Source organism: Rhineura floridana, chromosome 6, assembly GCF_030035675.1.
Source record: "Rhineura floridana isolate rRhiFlo1 chromosome 6, rRhiFlo1.hap2, whole genome shotgun sequence".
Lineage (NCBI taxonomy): Eukaryota > Metazoa > Chordata > Lepidosauria > Squamata > Rhineuridae > Rhineura > Rhineura floridana.
The window spans coordinates 11,723,690-11,743,302 of record NC_084485.1 but is presented as its reverse complement, the minus strand read 5'-3'; the positions used below and the strand labels follow the sequence as shown (position 1 = coordinate 11,743,302).

The window sequence follows — 19,613 nt, the reverse complement described above, 5'->3', positions numbered from 1 at the left end:
TAAAAAACTGTTTTAATATTGTGTTTATGTTTGACTAGGGGCTGAGCCTGCCTGCCTCCATCTTCTAGCAGCTCTCAGACATGTATCGTCACACTGTAGCCTCAGCCAAGGAAACTGCAGTGTGATAACATTCTTAGGCAAACTTATTATAGCAGATATTCCACAGCCTTGGAATCCATGTTTGAGATGAAGACATGGTATAGAAATTGAATGAATAATAAGTGATGTATGAAGGAATGCACCACGAAGTGGTTATAAAAATGGTTCCAGACAGTACATCAACTTATTATTATTTTGCATCTCATCCTTTCTGCATAGAGCTAAGGAAGGCTGACATGGTTTCTCTCTCTCTGTCTCTCTCTCTCTCTCTCTCTCACTCACTCACTCACTCACACTCACACTCACTCACACACACACTCACACACACACTCACAGAGAGAGAGAGAGAGAGAGAGAGAGAGAGAGAGAGAGAGAGAGACTTTGCTCTCACTTTATCCTCACAACAAGAGGTAGGTTCATCTGAGAGCTAGTGACTGGCCCAAGATCACCCACTTATCTTCATGGTTGAGCATGGATTTCAGTCAAGGTTTCAAGGCCTTGGGTGCAAGACCAACACTATCTCAGCCTTCCTCAACCTGATACTTTCAATATGTTTTGGACAACAACTCCTGCCAGCCCAAGTCAGCTAATAGGAGCTGTACTCCAAAACTTCTGGAGAGCACCACATTGGGGAAGGCTGCTCTATCCACTGCCACATATTGGCCCTCTCTCTACCATCTTGTATCCATTTAAAATCACACACTGCCACCCATAACAGCAAATATATGGTTGGCCTCAATGAAGCAGGATATTTTGCTTTGTTAAAAAAGAGAGAGTAGTCAGTACCCAAAGAGCAACTTTGTTTTTTATTTGAAATATTTCTGTGCTGCTTTTCTGCTAGAAAAATAATAAGCAACGCAGTTTACAAAACTGCACATAAACAATGCAATATTAAGCTGTAAAACCACAATTGACCAAAAAACACCCACTGAAAGCCTGATATAAAAACCCACACAAAACATGAAAAGGGGAGCTGATAAAAGAGCAAACAAAAACTAATACAAAGCCACAAGTTCTCAATTTATTTATTTAAAAGCATTTCTAAACCACTTAGTATTTCAGAAATCTCTAAGTGGTGTACACTATGTACAATATAAAAACTATATCCATTAAAACAAAATATAAGGTGGTATTCAGTGCTAACCCACTCAGAGTTTTATTTATTGATTATCGCATTTACATCCCACCTTTCTTCCAAGGAGGTCAAGGTGGTGTACATTTTTATTTATTTATTTATTTATTGCACATTTATTTATTACATGGTTCTTCCCTCCCCATTTTATCCTCACAACAACCCTATGAGGTAGGTTAGGCTGAGAAACTGTGACTGACCCATGGTCACCCAATGAGCTTCATGGTTGAGTGGGGATTTGAACCCTGGACTCCCAGCTCCTAACCTAACACCCTAACCACAGTTAATAAACATGTCAAACTTAGATTCATTAATATAACCCATAACCTAAAACCATTAGTGTGGTATAAAAGCAAATAAAACAGATTCAGGAGATTCATCTTCATACATCAGGGTCGAATCTTATGGGTCAGGGAACCTCTGGGTAAAAAGAAAAGTTTTTACAAGACATTTGAAGTGGTTGCTGCTTCACATATGGCAGAGGGAAGGGCATTCCACAGAACAGGGACAACAGCAGAAAATGCCAGTGTGGCGTAATGGTTAAGGTGTTGGGCTATGACCTGGGACCACATAGCCATGAAGCTCACTGGGTGACCTTGGGCCAGTCACTGCCTCTCAGCCTCATGAAAACCCTATTCAGAGGGTCACCATAAGGTGGAATCGACTTAAAGGCAGTACATTTACATGTAGAGAATTTTCAGCTTGAATTTTGTGGGTATGGAGATGCGGAGTGAAACCAGTGTCTAAACCACTAGCAAATTTCAGGAGCAGGGGATGAAACTGGAAGGGGAGAAGACAAAACTCACTGCTAGTTCACTACAGTTCCTCTGTTTCTCTCAATGATTGCCAGCTACCTTTTCCCCCCAAGAGTCTCCATCAGTGGCTGCTATGTCATCCAGTAGCCTTCTTCCCAGTGAATTTGGGTTTGGCCACCAGGAGGAACTCTAGCAGAGGGCAGTGAATTTTGCTCCCCATGCCTGAATTTCCACCCCCTCCTAAAAATCAACCAAATGGCTTCCCAATTCACTGTCCACAAATGCCCACACCTTCACTTCAGGTGACTTGAAGGGCATGAGCGTGCCCAGTCTGATATTTGACCTTTTCATCATTTTAAACACCAGACTTCTAGGTTGGGTTTTTTTTTAGGTTTCCTCAGTTTCAAAAGTGTTTTGCCATGTGGCTTGGGATAAGGGAGTGCTGTTTGGGAAACCCAAGCCCAAAGGCTCCTTGGATATGCATAATTATTTGAGTGGTTTTGGGATACTGGCCAGCACCTCCTTAGCAAAATGAGAAACAACAATATTAAATTCCACCAATACAAATTGGAGAGGCACGAGGGAGATACAGCATCTCCGAGAAAACCATCTCCAGCCATAGGTCCATTAGTTTAACCTTTGAGACCATACCCACATGTCTAATCTGCAATGAAATGCAGCCATGACCCAGATGAGTCATGTTACTTTTCACAGAGCATCTCGTGCAATTTGCTCATCAGCACATTAAGAATGAAAGAGAGCCGGCACATTACTGGCCTGGGGATGGATTGCACGTTGTGAAAATCAAGGTTGTGGAAACTGACACGGCTTGCTGTATGTAGCATCCAGAGAAATACCCCCACCCCCCACGCCTGGCTCAGCTCAACTCAAAATTGCCATATTGTGTCATCTGCCTGCAGGGAAATGGCACAGGCTGTTTCCAGCTAGGGAGACTTTTGGAAAGGATCCTTCTCCCCAAACATCATGATGGGAATTCCCTGTGATTTCCCTCTACGCTGCTTGTGTAAAAACATTCCACTGGCCAAGAAACTGGCACTCTGAAAGACCATTCAAAGCACAATGCTGCATTACAGTCAATAGAAACCATTCCACAACAAAAATGGATTTTACATGCCCTTACACTCACTAGGACACCTATACTACGAGCCTGGAAGCATAAATACTCACCATCTATTATGCAATGGTTTGAAGACTTTAACACCTTTTCTATATTTGAATGTACTTTCTATAAACATCCACTTTGTTTGGATACCTATTTGGACATTCGAATGGCATATATCAATTTGTATGTGTAAATTAAGGTGGAAGTACTGATGTTTGTTGTATTGTTAAAACAAGCTGACAGGATTTTTTTCCCTTTCCTGTTTTTTCCCTTCCCAAATGCCATTACACAATGGCAGCGAGACAGATCAGACCTGATCCCATCATATGATGGCACTAAGACAGCCCCCTCTCACCATCGGAACACCCGGTTTTGGGGCTTTCCACAGGCCCCCACCAGCAGGAATCCCACCAGCAGGCCTCCCAGCCGCTTGAATGTTTAACGGGCAGAAGGAACACTAATCACCAATAGAGTGATGCTTGACAGCTGAATCCAACCCCCCAACAGCCTGGCATAATTGGCCAGAGGGGGGTTGGAAAGCTCTCTTACAGGTGGACATCACCAAATGGTCAATATAGGAATCAAATCGATTATATAATTGGGAGCAGAAGATGGTGAAGTTCCATACTATCTGCGAAAACAAGACCAGGTGCAGACTCTGCTACAGATCATGAACTGGTAATATCAAAAATCAGAGTAAAGCTAAAGAAGAACAACAAAGCAAGCATTATGCCAAAATACAATTTAAATAACATCCCAGAAGAATATAAAGGTCAAATAAGGAACAGATTTGAGGCTTTAAACTTAGTTGACAGAGAGCCAGAAGAACTATGCAACACATAGTCAGAGACATTATCAGGGAAGAATGCAAACAGATAATACCTCTAGTTAAAAAGAGAGAAAGACCCCAATGGATGACTGAAGAAACTCTTCAAATGGTTAAAGAGAGATGGAAAGCAAAAGTAAAAGGAGATAGAAACACAGTTAGAACCCTAATTGCAATAATACAGTGACTAGTATGTAGGGACAAAGAGAAGTATTATAATAGTTATTGTATAAAAAAAGAGGACAACAAAAAAGGTAGAACGAGAGCCCTATTCCAAAAGATTAGAGAAATTAAAGGAAATTTAAACCAAGAGTAGGGATGCTGAATAATCATCAGGGGAACACACTGACTGACCAAGATGAAATAAAAGGAAGATGGAAGCAAAACACTGAAGAACTGTATAAAAAAAGTGCAAGGATGACAGATTCATTCATGGAGGAACCGTATGATGAAGAACCAGAAATTTTAGAATGTGAGGTGAAAGCTGCTCTTAAAATACTTGGAAGTAACAAATCACCAGGAACAGATGGCATACCAATAGAGTTGCTACAGGTTACCGAGACTGAATCTGTCCAAATTTCGACAAAAATGGAAAACTAAACAATGGCCCACAAACTGGAAGAGTTCAATATATATCCCAGTTCCAAGGATCCCAAGGAATGCAGTAATTATCGAACTATTGCCTTAATATCCCATGCAAGTAAAGTAATGCTCAAGATTCTACAACAAAGGCTCTTACCATATATGGAGCAAGAAATGCCAGATGTCCAAGCTGGATTTAGAAAAGGAAAAGGTACCAGAAAGGGTGTGAGACAGGGCTGTATTTTATTACCCTTTTTGTTTAATCTATATGCAGAATGTATCACACAGAAAACGGGATTGGACTAAGATGAAAGTGATGCAAAGATGTATCACTGAACAATAAAGTCAGAATCATTCAGACCATGGTATTCCTAATCCCTATGTATGAATGTGAAAATCTGACAGTGAAAAATTGGATAAGAGAAAAATCAACTCATTTGAAATGTAGTGTTGGAGGAGAGCTTTGGAGATACCATGGACTGCAAAAAAGACAAATAATTGAGTGTTAGAACAAATTAAACCACAACTATCAGTAGAAGCTAAAATGATGAAATTGAGGTTATCATGCTTTGGACTCATCAGAGAAGACATGATTCACTAGAAAAGACAATAATGCTGGGAAAAACAGAAGGGAGTAGAAAAAGAGGAAGGCCAAACAAGAGATGGATTGATTCCATAAAGGAAGCCACAGACCTGAATTTACAAGATCTGAACAGGGTGTTTTATAACAGATGCTATTGGAGGTCACTGATTCATACTGTCGCCGTAAGTCGTAATCAACCTGAAGGCACATAACAACAACAAACAGGTTGAGCATAGATGGCAGTTTACAGCTTAACACTGCCATGGCCATGGCCTCTAGGTCAGCATCGGAGGTGAAGGAGCCCAACCAAGACTCCAACAGCTATGGAGAGCTGAACCAGGATACTGACACTGGCAATCCAGAGCTCGCAACTAAACCAGTTTATTTATAAAATCTAAATGTATGTCAGTCTGAATGTTTGTTCTTCTTTAAGAAAAGAATTTGGTGCTGTACTGGACAGACCCAAATAATAAAAAGTGGGGAACCTTTCTGTTCAGTCGGGGGCAATATTCCCTCAAGACTAATCTGTTAGGGGTCACATGCTGGCAGTGAACAGGGCTAGAGGCAATGATGAATGTAAAGGTAAAGGTGTCCCCGCACTTGTAGTGCGAGTCGTTTCCGACTCTTGGGGTGACGTCTTGCGACGTTTACTAGGCAGACCGTATATATGGGGTGGGATTGCCAGTTCCTTCCCTGGCCTTTCTTTACCCCCCACCATATGCTGGGTACTCATTTTACCGACCACAGATAAATGAGGCACCCCCTTTTCGCTCTCTCTTTCTATCTCCTTTAGCCCCATTTTTCTCCCCTTTCCACCCACAAGTGCCCACCCCATGCCCTACAATGAAAGAGAATTAGCCTTTCTTTTAAGCCTGTCTACCCTCCTTACCCTGCCAGCCAGCTCCTTCTGCCCCCAGGATGATTCTCCATTGCCCTAACCAGATCTCCCTTGCTGGATCCTACAGAGCTCATGGCACAAAACAACTGAACCAAGTCAGAAAACAGTGTTATCTCAGGATTATCAGTCATATAAACAGCCCCATTCTGCTGCAATATGCATTTCACCAGGCCCCTGCTGCTGGCCAATATCTATGGTCAAAAATACATTCAGATTGTCTGCTTGGATATGTCACACATCAGGAATTAGACTGAATGCAGCTCAGTTTTGATTTCTAGCAGACATCTCTCACTCTGGCCAATAGCATCCCAGCTGTCATTCAAGCACACAAAATCCAATCTATTTCTGATGGCTTTTCAGTATGGCATTCACTGCAAACACTCTTGAGATGTACAAATATATGAAGCATGACTACCCATAGAGATTTTGTGTATCTGGAGATGAAGTTGCTGAGGATCTCCACACTTTTTGCTCTGCTGTCCTACGTGCTAATCTGTTAGAACAAAGTACTCAACCCAGATTTTGAATCCACACCTCTGCCGCTGAAAATAGGTATATTTACATACTGGTGTTAATAGAGGTGTAATGTTCAAAGAGTCTATTTTTTATACTGCTGCAGCAACTAAATTGCATCAGAAATTTTTCGATGTTAATATGACAGATTGTGAACACGATCAAGACTGAAATGGGTTGTTTATGCTTATGTACCTACTCAGATTTTGAAATCTTCAGAAGCCCTTGTGCAAGAGCCCCGCCCCTGAGTGAGGTCCAATGGGCGACTGCCTACAAGACTGCTTCTCAGTGGTGGCACGCAAACTATGGAATGCCCTCTACAGAAAGGCTCACCTGGCAACTACTTTGATATCTTTTCAGTGTCAGGTGAAGACATCTTTTTTCTCAGGTGTTTAAGATGCACAGTCTTATATACTGTAAGTCTACTCAGAAGTAAGTCCCACTGAGTTTAATGACATTTACTCTCAAGTCAGTAATAATAATAATAATAATAATAATAATAATAATAAATAATAATTTAATTTATGTGTCGCCTATCTGGCCAGTGGCCACTCTAGGCGACGTACAACTCAGTTACAATAAAATACATCATAATAATACAATACAAACGATAAAAATTATAAAACAATGACAGTTCAGAGTAATAGGCAATTAGTCATAGAGATTAACCCTCCCCGGAAGTCCCGAAGGCCTGTCTGAAAAGCCAGGTCTTCAAGGCCTGGCGGAATACATTCAGGGAAGGGGCATGCCGGAGATCATACGGGAGGGAGTTCCAGAGAGTGGGGGCCGCCACTGAGAATGCCCTCTCTCTAGTAAGTAAATCAAGGATGGGGAACCTGTGGTCCTCAAGATGGTGCTGGGGTACAGCTCCCATCATCCCTGTCCATTGGCCATGCTGGCTGGGATTGATGGGAGCCGCAGTCCAACAACATCTAGAGGACCACAGGATCTCCAACCCTGGAGTATAGGATTGCAGTTTTAGAAACTAATCCTAACCCCTAGATCAGCCAGCAGGAAGGGGCTAAGATGGGATGGAAGTGTCTTCCTGGTATCAGAGAGGAGCTCCTGCAGCAGGGGGGATATGTCTGACCCAGATGTCACAGATACACCCACAGAAAGTTCTGTGGGGGGTTTCCAGGGTACATCAGAAGCAGGTCCAAATTCGCTGGATCCAAAGGCCCTTCGTTTTTCTGAGAAGCCCTAGGATCAAACCCTTCAACTTCACCAGCATAGTTAATTTCCCCTTCAGGGAAAACAATGGAGTGAACTTTTCCTAAAAACAAAAATTAAAGCACTGCCAGGATAAAAAAGAAAAACACATGCATACACACACACTCCACACACCTCCTGACTTGGCCGGAGGGACCCAGCAGGGCTTTGGAAGTGGCGAATCCTCCGCCACTTTACTCCCTCAGTTACGATTGCTTTGTTAATCTGTTTTAGCTTTAAGCTGTCTTCACTCTTTGTGACTTGTGTATCTACACTGTATTATACTTTTACTGATGTTTCTAGTGTAATTGAATTTTAATTTATTTCTTGCTCAGAGCTACCTGATAAGGTTGTTATAGGGCAGCTTAGAAATACTGTTAATAATAAATAAATTTACTGGTGGTTTTTGTTGTTGTTTCAGTCATTCCTCTGAATTACTAAACAATTGTCTGAATAAAAACATAAAGATCCACAGAAAAATGGCAAAAATTGGGGGAGGGGAATGTGAGGAGAAGCCATTCTCCTCCACCACCACCCAGGACTTTTCCCCCCAGTTTTTCTAAAAGATAAAACTGAAATTTTTGAGGGAGAAAAAACTCCTATGAAACATTTCTTCATTTGAAAAATGGGAAATAATTAATATTCAGCTTATTACAGTAAGTGGCCCCCGAACTATGGAATGGTCTCCCCGAGGAGGTGCGCCTGGCGCCGACACTATCATCTTTTCGGCGCCAGGTTAAAACCTTTCTCTTCTCTGAGGCATTTTAATTCCTGTTAATTGTAAATTATTATATTTTGATTTTAGACTGTACAGTTTTGTGTACAGTTTTGTGTTATTTTTATTGTATTTTTAATGTTCACCGCCCAGAGAGCTGTTGCTAGTCGGGCGGTATATAAGCTTAATTAAATAAAATAAATAAAATAAACCCGGCAAATGTTCTATACGCTTGAATGATATTGTGGTATTTGTCATTCCGGAACACTGTAACAAAAATGACCATCTGTCCATAAACTTATCCAGGTATTTGGCACTGCCTCTTTTACAAATATATTAATCATTATTTCTGTAGTCCATACTTTCTGCCAAACCTGGAGCGTTCTTTTTTACCAGCCCCTGACAATCCAAATTCTTGCAGCTGTCAATAAATTTGCTGTTATTCTTAGATCTACATCAAGTACTATCTGTTTGAGACCGCACAGAAGTAATTTTTTCAGTTCTAAAGGTAAAATATAACCTGTCATTTCTGCAACAGCGAGTTGCATCCAGTGCTAATCCTACTTATAGTAGAGCTATTGAAATTAATGGATGTGATTTAGTTCCATTAATTTCAATGAGGCTACTCTGTTATCCAGAAAAAGTTTTTTTTAAAAAAAAACCTAACACAATCTTCCACATTACTGGCTGCCCCTTACCTACCAGGCCAAGTATAAGGTTCTGGTTCTCATGTACAAAGCCCTATGCAGCTTGGGACCAGGATACCTGAAAGATAGTCTTACCCTTTATATACCCAGTTGATCACTGCGCTCTGCAGGTGAGGGCCTCCTGCAGAGACCATCTTATCAGGAGGTCCGTTCCGCACAACATAGGAAACGGACCTTTAGTGTGGTGCACCTATTGCTTTGGAATTCCCTCCCCTTAAATATTAGCAGATGCCATCTCTGTTATCTTTTCGGCACCTACTGAAGACCTTCTTTCTTCTTCCTTCTCCACACGGTTGCCCCCGAGCGCCCTCTCCGGCATTGTGGAGCCCGGCTTGCACCTTGGTACACCAGTGAGCTAAGGGCAATGAAACAGGCTGAACAAAGGCTAGAGCGCAAGTGGCAAAAGATGTGCTGTGAGGCTGATCGGGCAGGAGTAAAACATCATAACCGTGCCTACTGTGTGGCAGCGAGGGCGGCGAAGAAGGCCCACTTCTCTGCCTCCATCGCATCCTCAAGTAGCCGTCCAGTGGAGCTTTTCCATATTGTCAGGGGTCTGTTGACATCAACTCCAGGAAATGCAGTTTTAGACCCTTCGGAGGCCCACTGTGAATTGTTTGCAAGGCACTTTGAGGGTAAAGTTGTTCGCCTCCGTAACAGTTGTGATGCCCCATCCACATCTACTGTAGTCCCCAATGAGGTGTCCAGTGCAACATCTACCACAACGTCTTGGGAACAGTTTCAGTTGATGCGGCCTGATGACGTAGACAAGGTGCTTGCGATGATGCGACCAGCAATGTGTCCTCTCAACCCTTGCCCTTCTTGGCTTATTAAAGCTTGCCGAGGGGGTTTGACCGAGTGCATCCAGGATGTGGTCAACGCATCATTGCGGGAGGGAGTGGTTCCAGCCGCCTTGAAAGAGGCGGTGATCCGACCACTCCTGAAAAAGCCCACCCTGGACCCATTGGTTTGTGACAACTACCGACCGGTTGCAAATACCCCCTTTTTAGGGAAGGTGATTGAGAGGGTTGTGGTGCAGCAGTTGCAAGTACTCTTGGATGAAACCGATTATCTTGACCCATCCCAGTCTGGGTTCAGGCCTGGTTATGGGACTGAATCAGCCTTGGTCACCCTGATGGATGACCTTTATCCAGAGAAGATTCTTATTTGATCTCTCAGAGGCTTTTGATACCATTGACGATGGTATCCTTCTGGGCCGACTTGGTGAGATGGGTACTGGAGGCACTGTTTTACAGTGGTTCCAATCTTATCTCCAGGGTTGCTCTCAGAGAATAGCTTTGGGTGACTGTCTTTCAGCCCCCTGGCAGTTGTGCTATGGGGTGCCGCAGGGTAATATCTTGTCCCCCATGCAATTTAACATCTATATGAAGCCCCTGAAGCAGTCATCAGTAGCTTTGGGGTGAGGTGTCAGCAATATGCTGATGATACCCAGCTCTATTTCTCCATAACATCTGTATCGGGAGAGGCCGTGCAAGCCCTTGACTGCTGCCTGGACTCGGTGGTGAGCTGGATGAGGGCCAATAAACTGAGTCTGAATCCTAGCAAGACAGAGGCACTGTGGGTTGGTGGTTCCCGAGTTCAGATAATTGGTCAGTTGCCTGCTTTAGATGGGGTCGTACTCCCTCTGAAAGAGCAGTTCTGTAGTCTCGGGGTGCTCCTGGATCCATCTCTGTCACTAGAAGCCCAAGTGACCTCAGTGGCTATGAGTGCCTTTTACCAGCTTTGGCAGGTAAGACAGCTGCGGCTGTTTCTGGACAGGGATAGCCTGACCACTGTTGTCCATGCACTGGTAACCTCCAGGCTGGATTACTGTAATGTGCTCTGCCCTTGAGGTTGGTCCGGAAGCTGCAGCTGGTGCAAAATGCGGCAGAGAGACTGCTCACTGGGGCAGGGTATTGCCAACATGTCACCTCGCTGCTGAAAGAATTGCACAGGCTGCCTATTTGCTACTGGGCCAAGTTCAAGGTTCTGGTTTTGATTTACAAAGCCCTATACAGCTCGGGACCAGGATACCTGAAAGATAGTCTTACCCCTTATATACCCAGTCGATCACTGCGCTCTGCAGGTGAGGGCCTCCTGCAGATACCATCTTATCAGGAGGTCCATTCTGCACAACATATATATATATAATAATGTACTGCCTTCAAGTCAATTCTGACTTATGGCGACCCTATGGATAGAGTTTTCATGGTAAGCGGTATTCAGAGGTGGTTTACCATTGCCTTCCTCTGAGGCTGAGAGGCAGTGATTGGCCCAAGGTCACCCAGTGAGCTTTATGGCTGTGTGGGGATTTGAACCCTGGTCTCCCAGGTCGTAGTCCAATACCTTAACCACTACACCACACTGGCTCTAGGAAACAGACATTTAGTGTGGCGGCACCTACCCTGTGGAATTCCTTCCCCTTAAATATTAGGCAGGCGCCATCTCTTATCTTTTCGACACCTTTTGAAGACTTTCCTCTTTCAACAAGCCTTTTAAGTTGAGACCTATCCCAGTCTGCATCTGTGTTGGAATTGTTTTTAATATGTTTTTTTAAAAAACATTTTAAAGATGTTTTTAAAGTTTTTTAAAAATGTTTTTAAAGTTGTTTTGTTTTAATGTATTTTAAGGTCTGTTTTTATGATGTTTTAAAGTGTTTTTAGCGCTTTTTTTTTGCCACCCTGGACTCCTGCTGGGAGGAAGGGCGGGATATAAATCAATCAATCAATCAATTAATTAACAAGCCTTTTAAGTTGAGACCTTATCCCAGTCTGCATCTGTGTTGGAATTGCTTTTTAAGATGTTTTTTAAATTGTTTGTTTTACAAAAAAAATTAAGATATTTTGTTTTAATAATTTTTTAAGTCTTTTGTTTTTAAGATGTTTTAAAGTGCTTTTAGTGTTTACCGTCCTGGGCTCCTACTAGGAGGAAGGGTGGGATATAAACTTAATAATAAATAAATTACAGGAAGACGCCCCTCCTAATGCTGATTATCCTAGGTCTGACCCTAAAATTGTTTTTATAAGATCTGTTTTAAATTGTATTTGTTTTAATGTTTTTAGTTACTGTAAACCACCCAGAGAGCTTCGGCTATGGGGCGGTATACGTATAATAAAATAAAGCCTGGTCGGTCCAGTTGCTCAGGAACCCATGGAACATTCTAAAATCTCCTGTGATACTTTTGCTAAACACTTTGCCAATAAAATCGAACGTCTGAAGAGCACGCTTCCGCTCGCTGTGGAGACAGGAAGTGGGCCAGAGTCGGCCAGTTGCATTCCGGTCTGTTGGGATCGGTTTCAGCCTCTTCTCTCTGAGGAAGTGGACAAGGTGCTCTGTACTGTGAAGCCGACCACCTGTCTGGTTGATCCTTGCCCATCCTTGCTCATCATGAGCTGTAAAGAGAGACTGGGCGAAGGGATCAAGGCGGTGGTGAATGCATCCTTGCAAGAGGGTGCAATGCAATCAGCCCTCAAGGAAGCGGTAATAAAGCCCATCTTAAAAAAACCGTCCTTGGATCCCCAAGAGTTAAACAACTTTCGCCCAGTCTCTAATTTACCATTCTTGGGCAAGGTGATTGAGAGGGTGGTGGCTGCGCAATTACAGACACACTTGGAGGAAACGGATTATTTAGATCCATACCAATCGGGTTTTAGGACTGGTCATGGTGCGGAAACAGCCTTGGTCGCTCTGGTAGATGATATGCGGAGGGCATTGGATAGGGGTGAATACACCTTCCTTGTCCTCCTGGACCACTCAGCGGCTTTCGATACCGTTGACCACGGTATCCTTTTAAACCGCCTAGAGGGATTAGGAATAGGAGGCACTGTCTTGCAGTGGTTCCGTTCCTATCTCTCAGATAGGCAGCAACGGGTGGCATTGGGAGATGAGGTTTCAGACCCTTGGCCTCTTCATTGTGGAGTGCCACAGGGTTCTATCCTCTCTCCCATGCTATTCAACATCTATGTGAAACCGCTGGGAGCAATCATCAGGAGTTTTGGGTTGCAGTGCCATCAGTACGCAGATGACACTCAGCTCTATCTCTCCTTTAAGTCCTCACCGGAGTTGGCTGTGAATACCATGTCCAAGTGCCTAGAATCCGTAAGTGGATGGATGGGAGAGAATAGGCTGAAGCTGAACCCCGACAAGACTGAGGTATTACTTGTGGGAGATAAAAGGAAGTTAGGTATTACTGACCTGATGCTTGATGGGGTAAGTTTACCCCTGAAGGACCAGGTCTGCAGTCTTGGGGTCATACTTGACTCCCAGCTGTCCATGGAGGCTCAGATTACAGCATTGAGCCGGGCAGCTTGGTATCAATTACATCTGATACGGAGAAAGCATCCCTATCTTCCTGTTCACCTGCTCCCTCAGGTGATACATGCCCTGGTCTCCTCTCGATTAGACTACTGCAATGCGCTCTACGTGGGGTTACCCTTGAAAACGGTCCGGAAATTACAGCTGGTACAGAACGCGGCAGCACGCTTGATTACGCATAGCCGTCGCTGGGATCATACCACCCCAGTGTTATTAGATCTTCACTGGCTACCAGTTGTCTACCGGGCCCAATTCAAGGTGTTGGTGTTGACCTTTAAAACCCTATACGGTTTTGGCCCAGTATATCTGAAGGAACGCCTCCAGAATCACCGATTGTGCCGCCTGACAAGATCAGCCTCGCAAGACCTTCTCTCGGTCCCACCGGTGAGAACAGCTAGGCTGGTACGGACCAGAGAGAGGGCATTCTCTGTTGTGGCCCCCACCCTCTGGAACTCTCTCCCTTTCGATCTCAGACATGCTCCCTCCCTGTCCAGCTATCGCCGAGCCTTGAAGACCTGGCTGTTCAGGGAGGCCTACAAGATTGGGACAGATTAACTTATGTTACAATTGAATTAATGAATGGTTTTTTAGCTTAAAATTTGATTATGTTGATTTATACGTATTGTTTTTATTCTTGTTGTTCGTCACCTAGAGTGTCCCTAACCCGGACAGATAGGCGGCTGAAAAATAATATTTATTATTATTTATTATTATTAAATAAATAAATAATAAATCTCTCCTGCAGCCATTGCTGGTCACTCATCCAGACCATAAACTCACTAGGTAGTCTTAGAAATCCATTCTTTCGTGGCCTAAGTGCCCCCCCCCCAATCTGCAATATGGAAGTCATATGGAAGTAATGAACTTCACTGCTTTCAGCCAGTGGCCATTGCAACTTTCCAAAGAATAAATTTCAGAAATGCAAACTCACCAAAATTCAATAACCAGTATTAATAAACAAACAAAACTGAAAATTAAAACTTCAAAACACAATGAACAATGCAATAGCAAAATAGGTCACTGGGTTCGTCAGATTAAAGCATCACCACAGCTGCTAACTACCAAGCCTAAAATCATTTTTGCTCAGATTCTCAACACTGCCAAGGCGTAAAAGGAAGATCTATGGGTCACAACAGCATCTATATCAGACAGCAGGTAGCTTATCTTTTCTGAAATACAATTGTATTTGGGATAAAGTAGCACCAAGAAATTCTGAGCATGGTTCAGAGTACGGTAAACAGGATTGCAGATAGTAATTCTTACAAGAGCCTTCCACGCTAAGATAGAGGTTGAATTTTGATGTAGCACCATGGTAGGTCGATACAAAAACAAACAGCAGTGAGTCTTGGATTTCCATATTTCCTTCTTCCCTTCCTTTGCATGCATCTGGAGCTGCAGGGCTAGAATCTTTCGCTCTGTGCCACTTCCCCATGCAGGAGCTATTGGAATTGCAGCACGGTGCATGTTCCTGGTGGTAAAAAAAGGCTCTGAACTGGCCCTTCCCAAAACAGCTGTTCTCTGAGCCCTCCTGAGCAGCAATGGCCTTCCTGGCTCTGCTATACACATGAGGATGGCTCAATCCCAACAGCAGCCATGTGAGGGGAAGAGATTAAATGCCTCCATTTCAAGTTTGCAACAAACCATAGTTTTTCGGTGTGTCCAAATGCAGCAAACTATGGTTTACACAAACCATAGCTTGCCTTCAAACCAGATTCCCACACTGCAGATAATGAAGCACTGTGAACACTCTCCAAAAGTGCTGTGGTATTGTCACACAACAGTCTCTAAATGGCCTGCATCTAAGTCATGGGCAATTTTCGCCCTACAGCCAGGCAAACCACACAGACATCTCCTGAGTTTCAAATGTCTACCCTGAGCCACCACCCACTACCAGCCACTTCAACTACATGTTTCTGCAGCCAACTAGCTCCCTACATACCAAGCCACATCCCCTATCCTATACTTAGCTTTCCAGATGGAAATCTCTTAACAGCAGAATCTGAGTTCAGCTGTCTGGGGATCCCCCATGCTTTCTGCTCTTAACCTCTTGCATGTTGGAAGGCAAAGAAACTACAATCACTAGAGGCAATTCCAGGTTGTTAACAAAGGCAGATGTACCACAAAATCCCCTGCAAAAATGCTAAATATTATAGGAGTCTACGGAGAAGAGGGTGTTTCTTTGGGGGGGGGGTTTACCTTTCGAGAGAGTCCTTTAGGAGGTCTTCAGGCATTGTCATGGGAGCTGTCACAAAATAACACCGACAAGGAGTGCAGAAAAATAAAGATGAAAAGTAACATAAGACGTGACACACAGACACACAGACACAAGAAAAGAAATTAATATAACGAACATAAAAACAATGGGAAAATAAATCTACAACAACTGAAAGGAAAATTAAACTGGCAGAAACAACACAGAAGCTCTTGGAGAGCATTTAAAGAAATAGTGAAAACAGAATGACTTGCTTTAATGTAACAAAAACAACTGTGCTGCATAGAACCATGTATTCACATAAAAGGAACAAAGGTATAAAGGGATTACCAACCTGTACATGGGGACAGTGACTGTCCGTTCATAGTAATCCCAAGTGGAATGCAAATCTGTTCGAGTGAGGTTTGTGGCATAGAACCTCCAAGCAGCCTGTGAAGGGAAGAATGAGATGTAGATACAATTTAAATTTATTGAAAGGGGAAAAAAGCAGGAAGAGATATTTTATTACTGAAATCTGTGGCCCTCCAGATGTTTTTGGACTACAGCTGCTGTCAGCCCCAGCCAGCACGGCCAAAGGTCAGGGATAACACGGGCTGAGCAGCATCTGGAGGGGCACATGTTCTCCTGCACCATTCTTCAACCTTGGGTCCCCAGATGTTGTTGGACTACAACTCCCATCATCCCCATACAGCATGGTCAATGGTCAGGAATGATGGGAGTTGTAGTCCATCAACATCTGGAGACCCAAGCATGAAGAACACTGCCCTACACAACCAAAGCTGAACAGAACAGAAAAACCAATGTAGGTTAGAGGACATGATTCTTCATAGTATCAGTTACCTTCAGAGGGGGGAGTCCCTTAATATTCAGGAGGATGGCTTTGAGTCATACAAGGAAGCAAACAGAGATTACATTTTTGATTTTCTGACATATGTGAAAAAGGAATATGCACTTCCTTTCCACGCAGCTCCGTGACAAAGCACATGTTTTGCATGCAAAAGGTCACAGGTTCAGGCCTTATACAAGTAGGGCTAGAAAAGATCTCAAACTCTGGAAAGCCACTTCCAGTCAGTGTATAGTCAGGGATAGGTAACATTTTTTAGCCTGAGGGCCACATTCAAGATTAGCCACCCCTTCAAGAGCCACAGAGCACACACGCAAACACCACACATGCACACTCATCACACGTACAGCAACCAAATCCATTTATGCTGGCCATGCACAAGCACACAGCACTCAGTTGTACGTATATGTGCTTCCTGATCCAATTTATGTGCTGACCATGGTCTGGAAACTATTAACTTGCAAGTTAATTCCACAGCACGACCCCCAGTGGGGAGGCAGCTGCCTTCTCCAAGAAGATCAACACGGCCGCCAAGCAGGGGGCTGCCGCCGCCACCATTTACAACTACGGCGACGGGATGGGGAACGACATCCAGGCCATGACTCACCCTGCTTCTGTGGGACCGGCTGGTGCTGGGGAAAGCTTACTCGTATTTTGCCATCAGAGAAGCTGATTAGAAGTTCAGTTGAAGGTGTCAGACTTGCAAGTATAGAAGGAAAGAGAGAGAACCAACCCACAGCTTTGTTGAAGGTAGCCTGAGATGTTTCTGCCACTCCAGGCACCTGCACCACACTGTATTTTCATTGGAAGTTGTAATCGCTGTTTTTTAATAATGTTATTTGTTATTTAATTTTGCAAACTGTATTGTTTTATTGATGTATTCCTATATTTGTGTTTTTCTTGTAAGCCGCCTTGCGGGCCTTTTGGCCATAAGGTGGGGTATAACTATAATAATAATAATAATAATAATAATATACTATTATTTTTTAATTTATAAACCGCTTACATGCCCAAAGGGCTTCTCAGTGGTTTACAAATATAAGATGAACTACAAAATCCATACATAATTAAAATACACAATAAAACAAGCCAGTTTTATTTATTTAATTAAACAGATTTCTTGCCCACTCTTTACTGTAAGCTCCCAAGGTGGGTTAAACAGTTTTAAAAACTATTATTATTTATTAATTTATATATTAATAAACAAGGTGTGCATGTGTGCAAGATATATTATAACTAGATAGGGGTAACCTGCCTAGTAACTAGGCAGAGATTACCACCCTTGAAAATCCAGATGCCCCTCTGGCTCTCCAGATGTTGGACTTCATCTCACATCAGCCCCAGCCAGCATGGCCAACAGTACAGGGGTGGTGGGAATTACAGATCAAGAGCATCTGGAAGGCCACACATTCCCAAACCCTGCAGTAAAATAAGTAGGTAGGCCAGACCCCTGCACCCCTGCTCTCCCTCCCCACTTCCTCATAACGATAAAGCTGCCCTCTTAAGCCAGCAGAACAGCAGAAGTAGCTGGAGTTCAGAAACACGTGCCTTGCTTCTGATCTGAAATAACACCTAGGAGGGAGTGGGCAAAGCTTCCTATCTGTGAGCTAGTTTAAACCCAGTTTGCCATTTTTTAGTATGATTCGGGGGTGAATAGACTTTACCCCCATCCATCTCTGTTCAGGACTGCCCCTATCATTAGGCAGAGTGAGGTGGCCACCTCAGGTAGCAAACCCTGACAGGTAGAGAGTGGACAGAGATGTAGGCCACACAGGTGCCCACCTAAAGTAGCCTCCTGCCCACAAGTGCATAGCGGGTGCTGTCCCATCACCAATGTTGAAGTAAGATTTGAGTCTGGTAAGCCTTTGTACGTGGAACAGAGGAGGTGGCATCTTGTCCTTTGCCTCAGGTGGCAAAATGTATTTGGCAGGCCCTGTCCCTATGGAAAATCACAGATGCTTCCGGGCAGCCAGGTAAGTTTACTCATCCTTTGCTTTGTTTTGTTCTGCTCAAATGCAGCCATTAAAGGTGGAGGACCTGAATGTATGAGCAACAGCACAGAGTGGAGGGGATGCTTAATCCTTTCCCTTCGGCCCATTCATCTGCTAGAAAATGCCTCCCTCCACCAAGCTGTTTTTCTGCCCACTGTGGAAATATGAGCCTAGCATCTTTTCCCCTCGGCTCCTGGGGGTGGGGAAGGATTTTGATTTTAAAACAGCCTTTGGTGAATTAGTGAAGCAATCCCTCTACACATACACACACACACACACTACCGCTTCAATCAAATGTGAAGCCTCTCACAGTTTCATGTGTGCAGTTTGCACCTCATTTAGTTTGGTCTCATATGCCCCACACAGATCCATATTCTTCATCTCTTGCACTCTGAAGAGCCCTGCTGTGGAAAAGAGGGACACGCCTCGGTCAGTGCTGCTGGGTGATTTATACAGCAATTTCCAGTGTCTTTCCCTCCCTGCCAAGAAGTTAGCACTCCTCATGAAGGGGTGGGGATGTGATATTAAATTGAATTTAAAAAAAACAGATGAAAATGTAGTCAGGCTCCATGCACACAAGAATCTATTCTTGCAACAACAAAAAAACTGCATCTCCATTTTCAGCACCATAGCAGGCAGAAATTCATGGCACCAACAACATGAGCCTGCCTCTGTAATTAATTTCTAGACCTCTTTGCTGAGTAAAACCCATAACCGGAAGAAGTAGGAGGCACATGCAGTGCAAGGATGGATACTTCTCTAACCCAACGGCTGTTAACCTGGGGCTCCCGCAGAACACTGACACTCATTTCCCTTAACGCTTACCTGAGCATATGAACCTGAACACTCCACAACACGCCAAACTGAACAACTGAAAAAAGGGGGGCACAAGGGCGGAGGAAGGGAGGGGAGTTGGGAGGGGTGAGTGTAGAGGCGTGAAGGCCCAGAAAAAAATAGAAAAATTCAGGGGGGGAAACTGGGTTTTTTACATTTTTTTCTGAAACCTTTTTTGTTTTTTTCCCCAAATATTGGAAAAATTGAAAAAAAATTAAAAAGGGTTATGGAATGTTTTATGTTAGAATGATGAATAAATGTTTCATTGAATCTTGGTCC

At 43.5% G+C, this 19,613-nt stretch overlaps 1 protein-coding gene across 5 annotated transcripts in view; it reads right to left on the bottom strand.

Moving 5' to 3' along the window:
* Positions 1-19,613, bottom strand: part of KCNQ2 (potassium voltage-gated channel subfamily Q member 2) — a 160,173-nt gene that overhangs the window by 63,854 nt on the left and 76,706 nt on the right. For all 5 annotated transcript variants that reach the window (XM_061630248.1, XM_061630247.1, XM_061630250.1 and 2 more), the window contains exon 8: positions 16,000-16,094. In XM_061630248.1, coding sequence (XP_061486232.1) covers positions 16,000-16,094 — 95 coding nt within the window. The remainder of the gene's footprint in view (positions 1-15,999; positions 16,095-19,613) is intronic.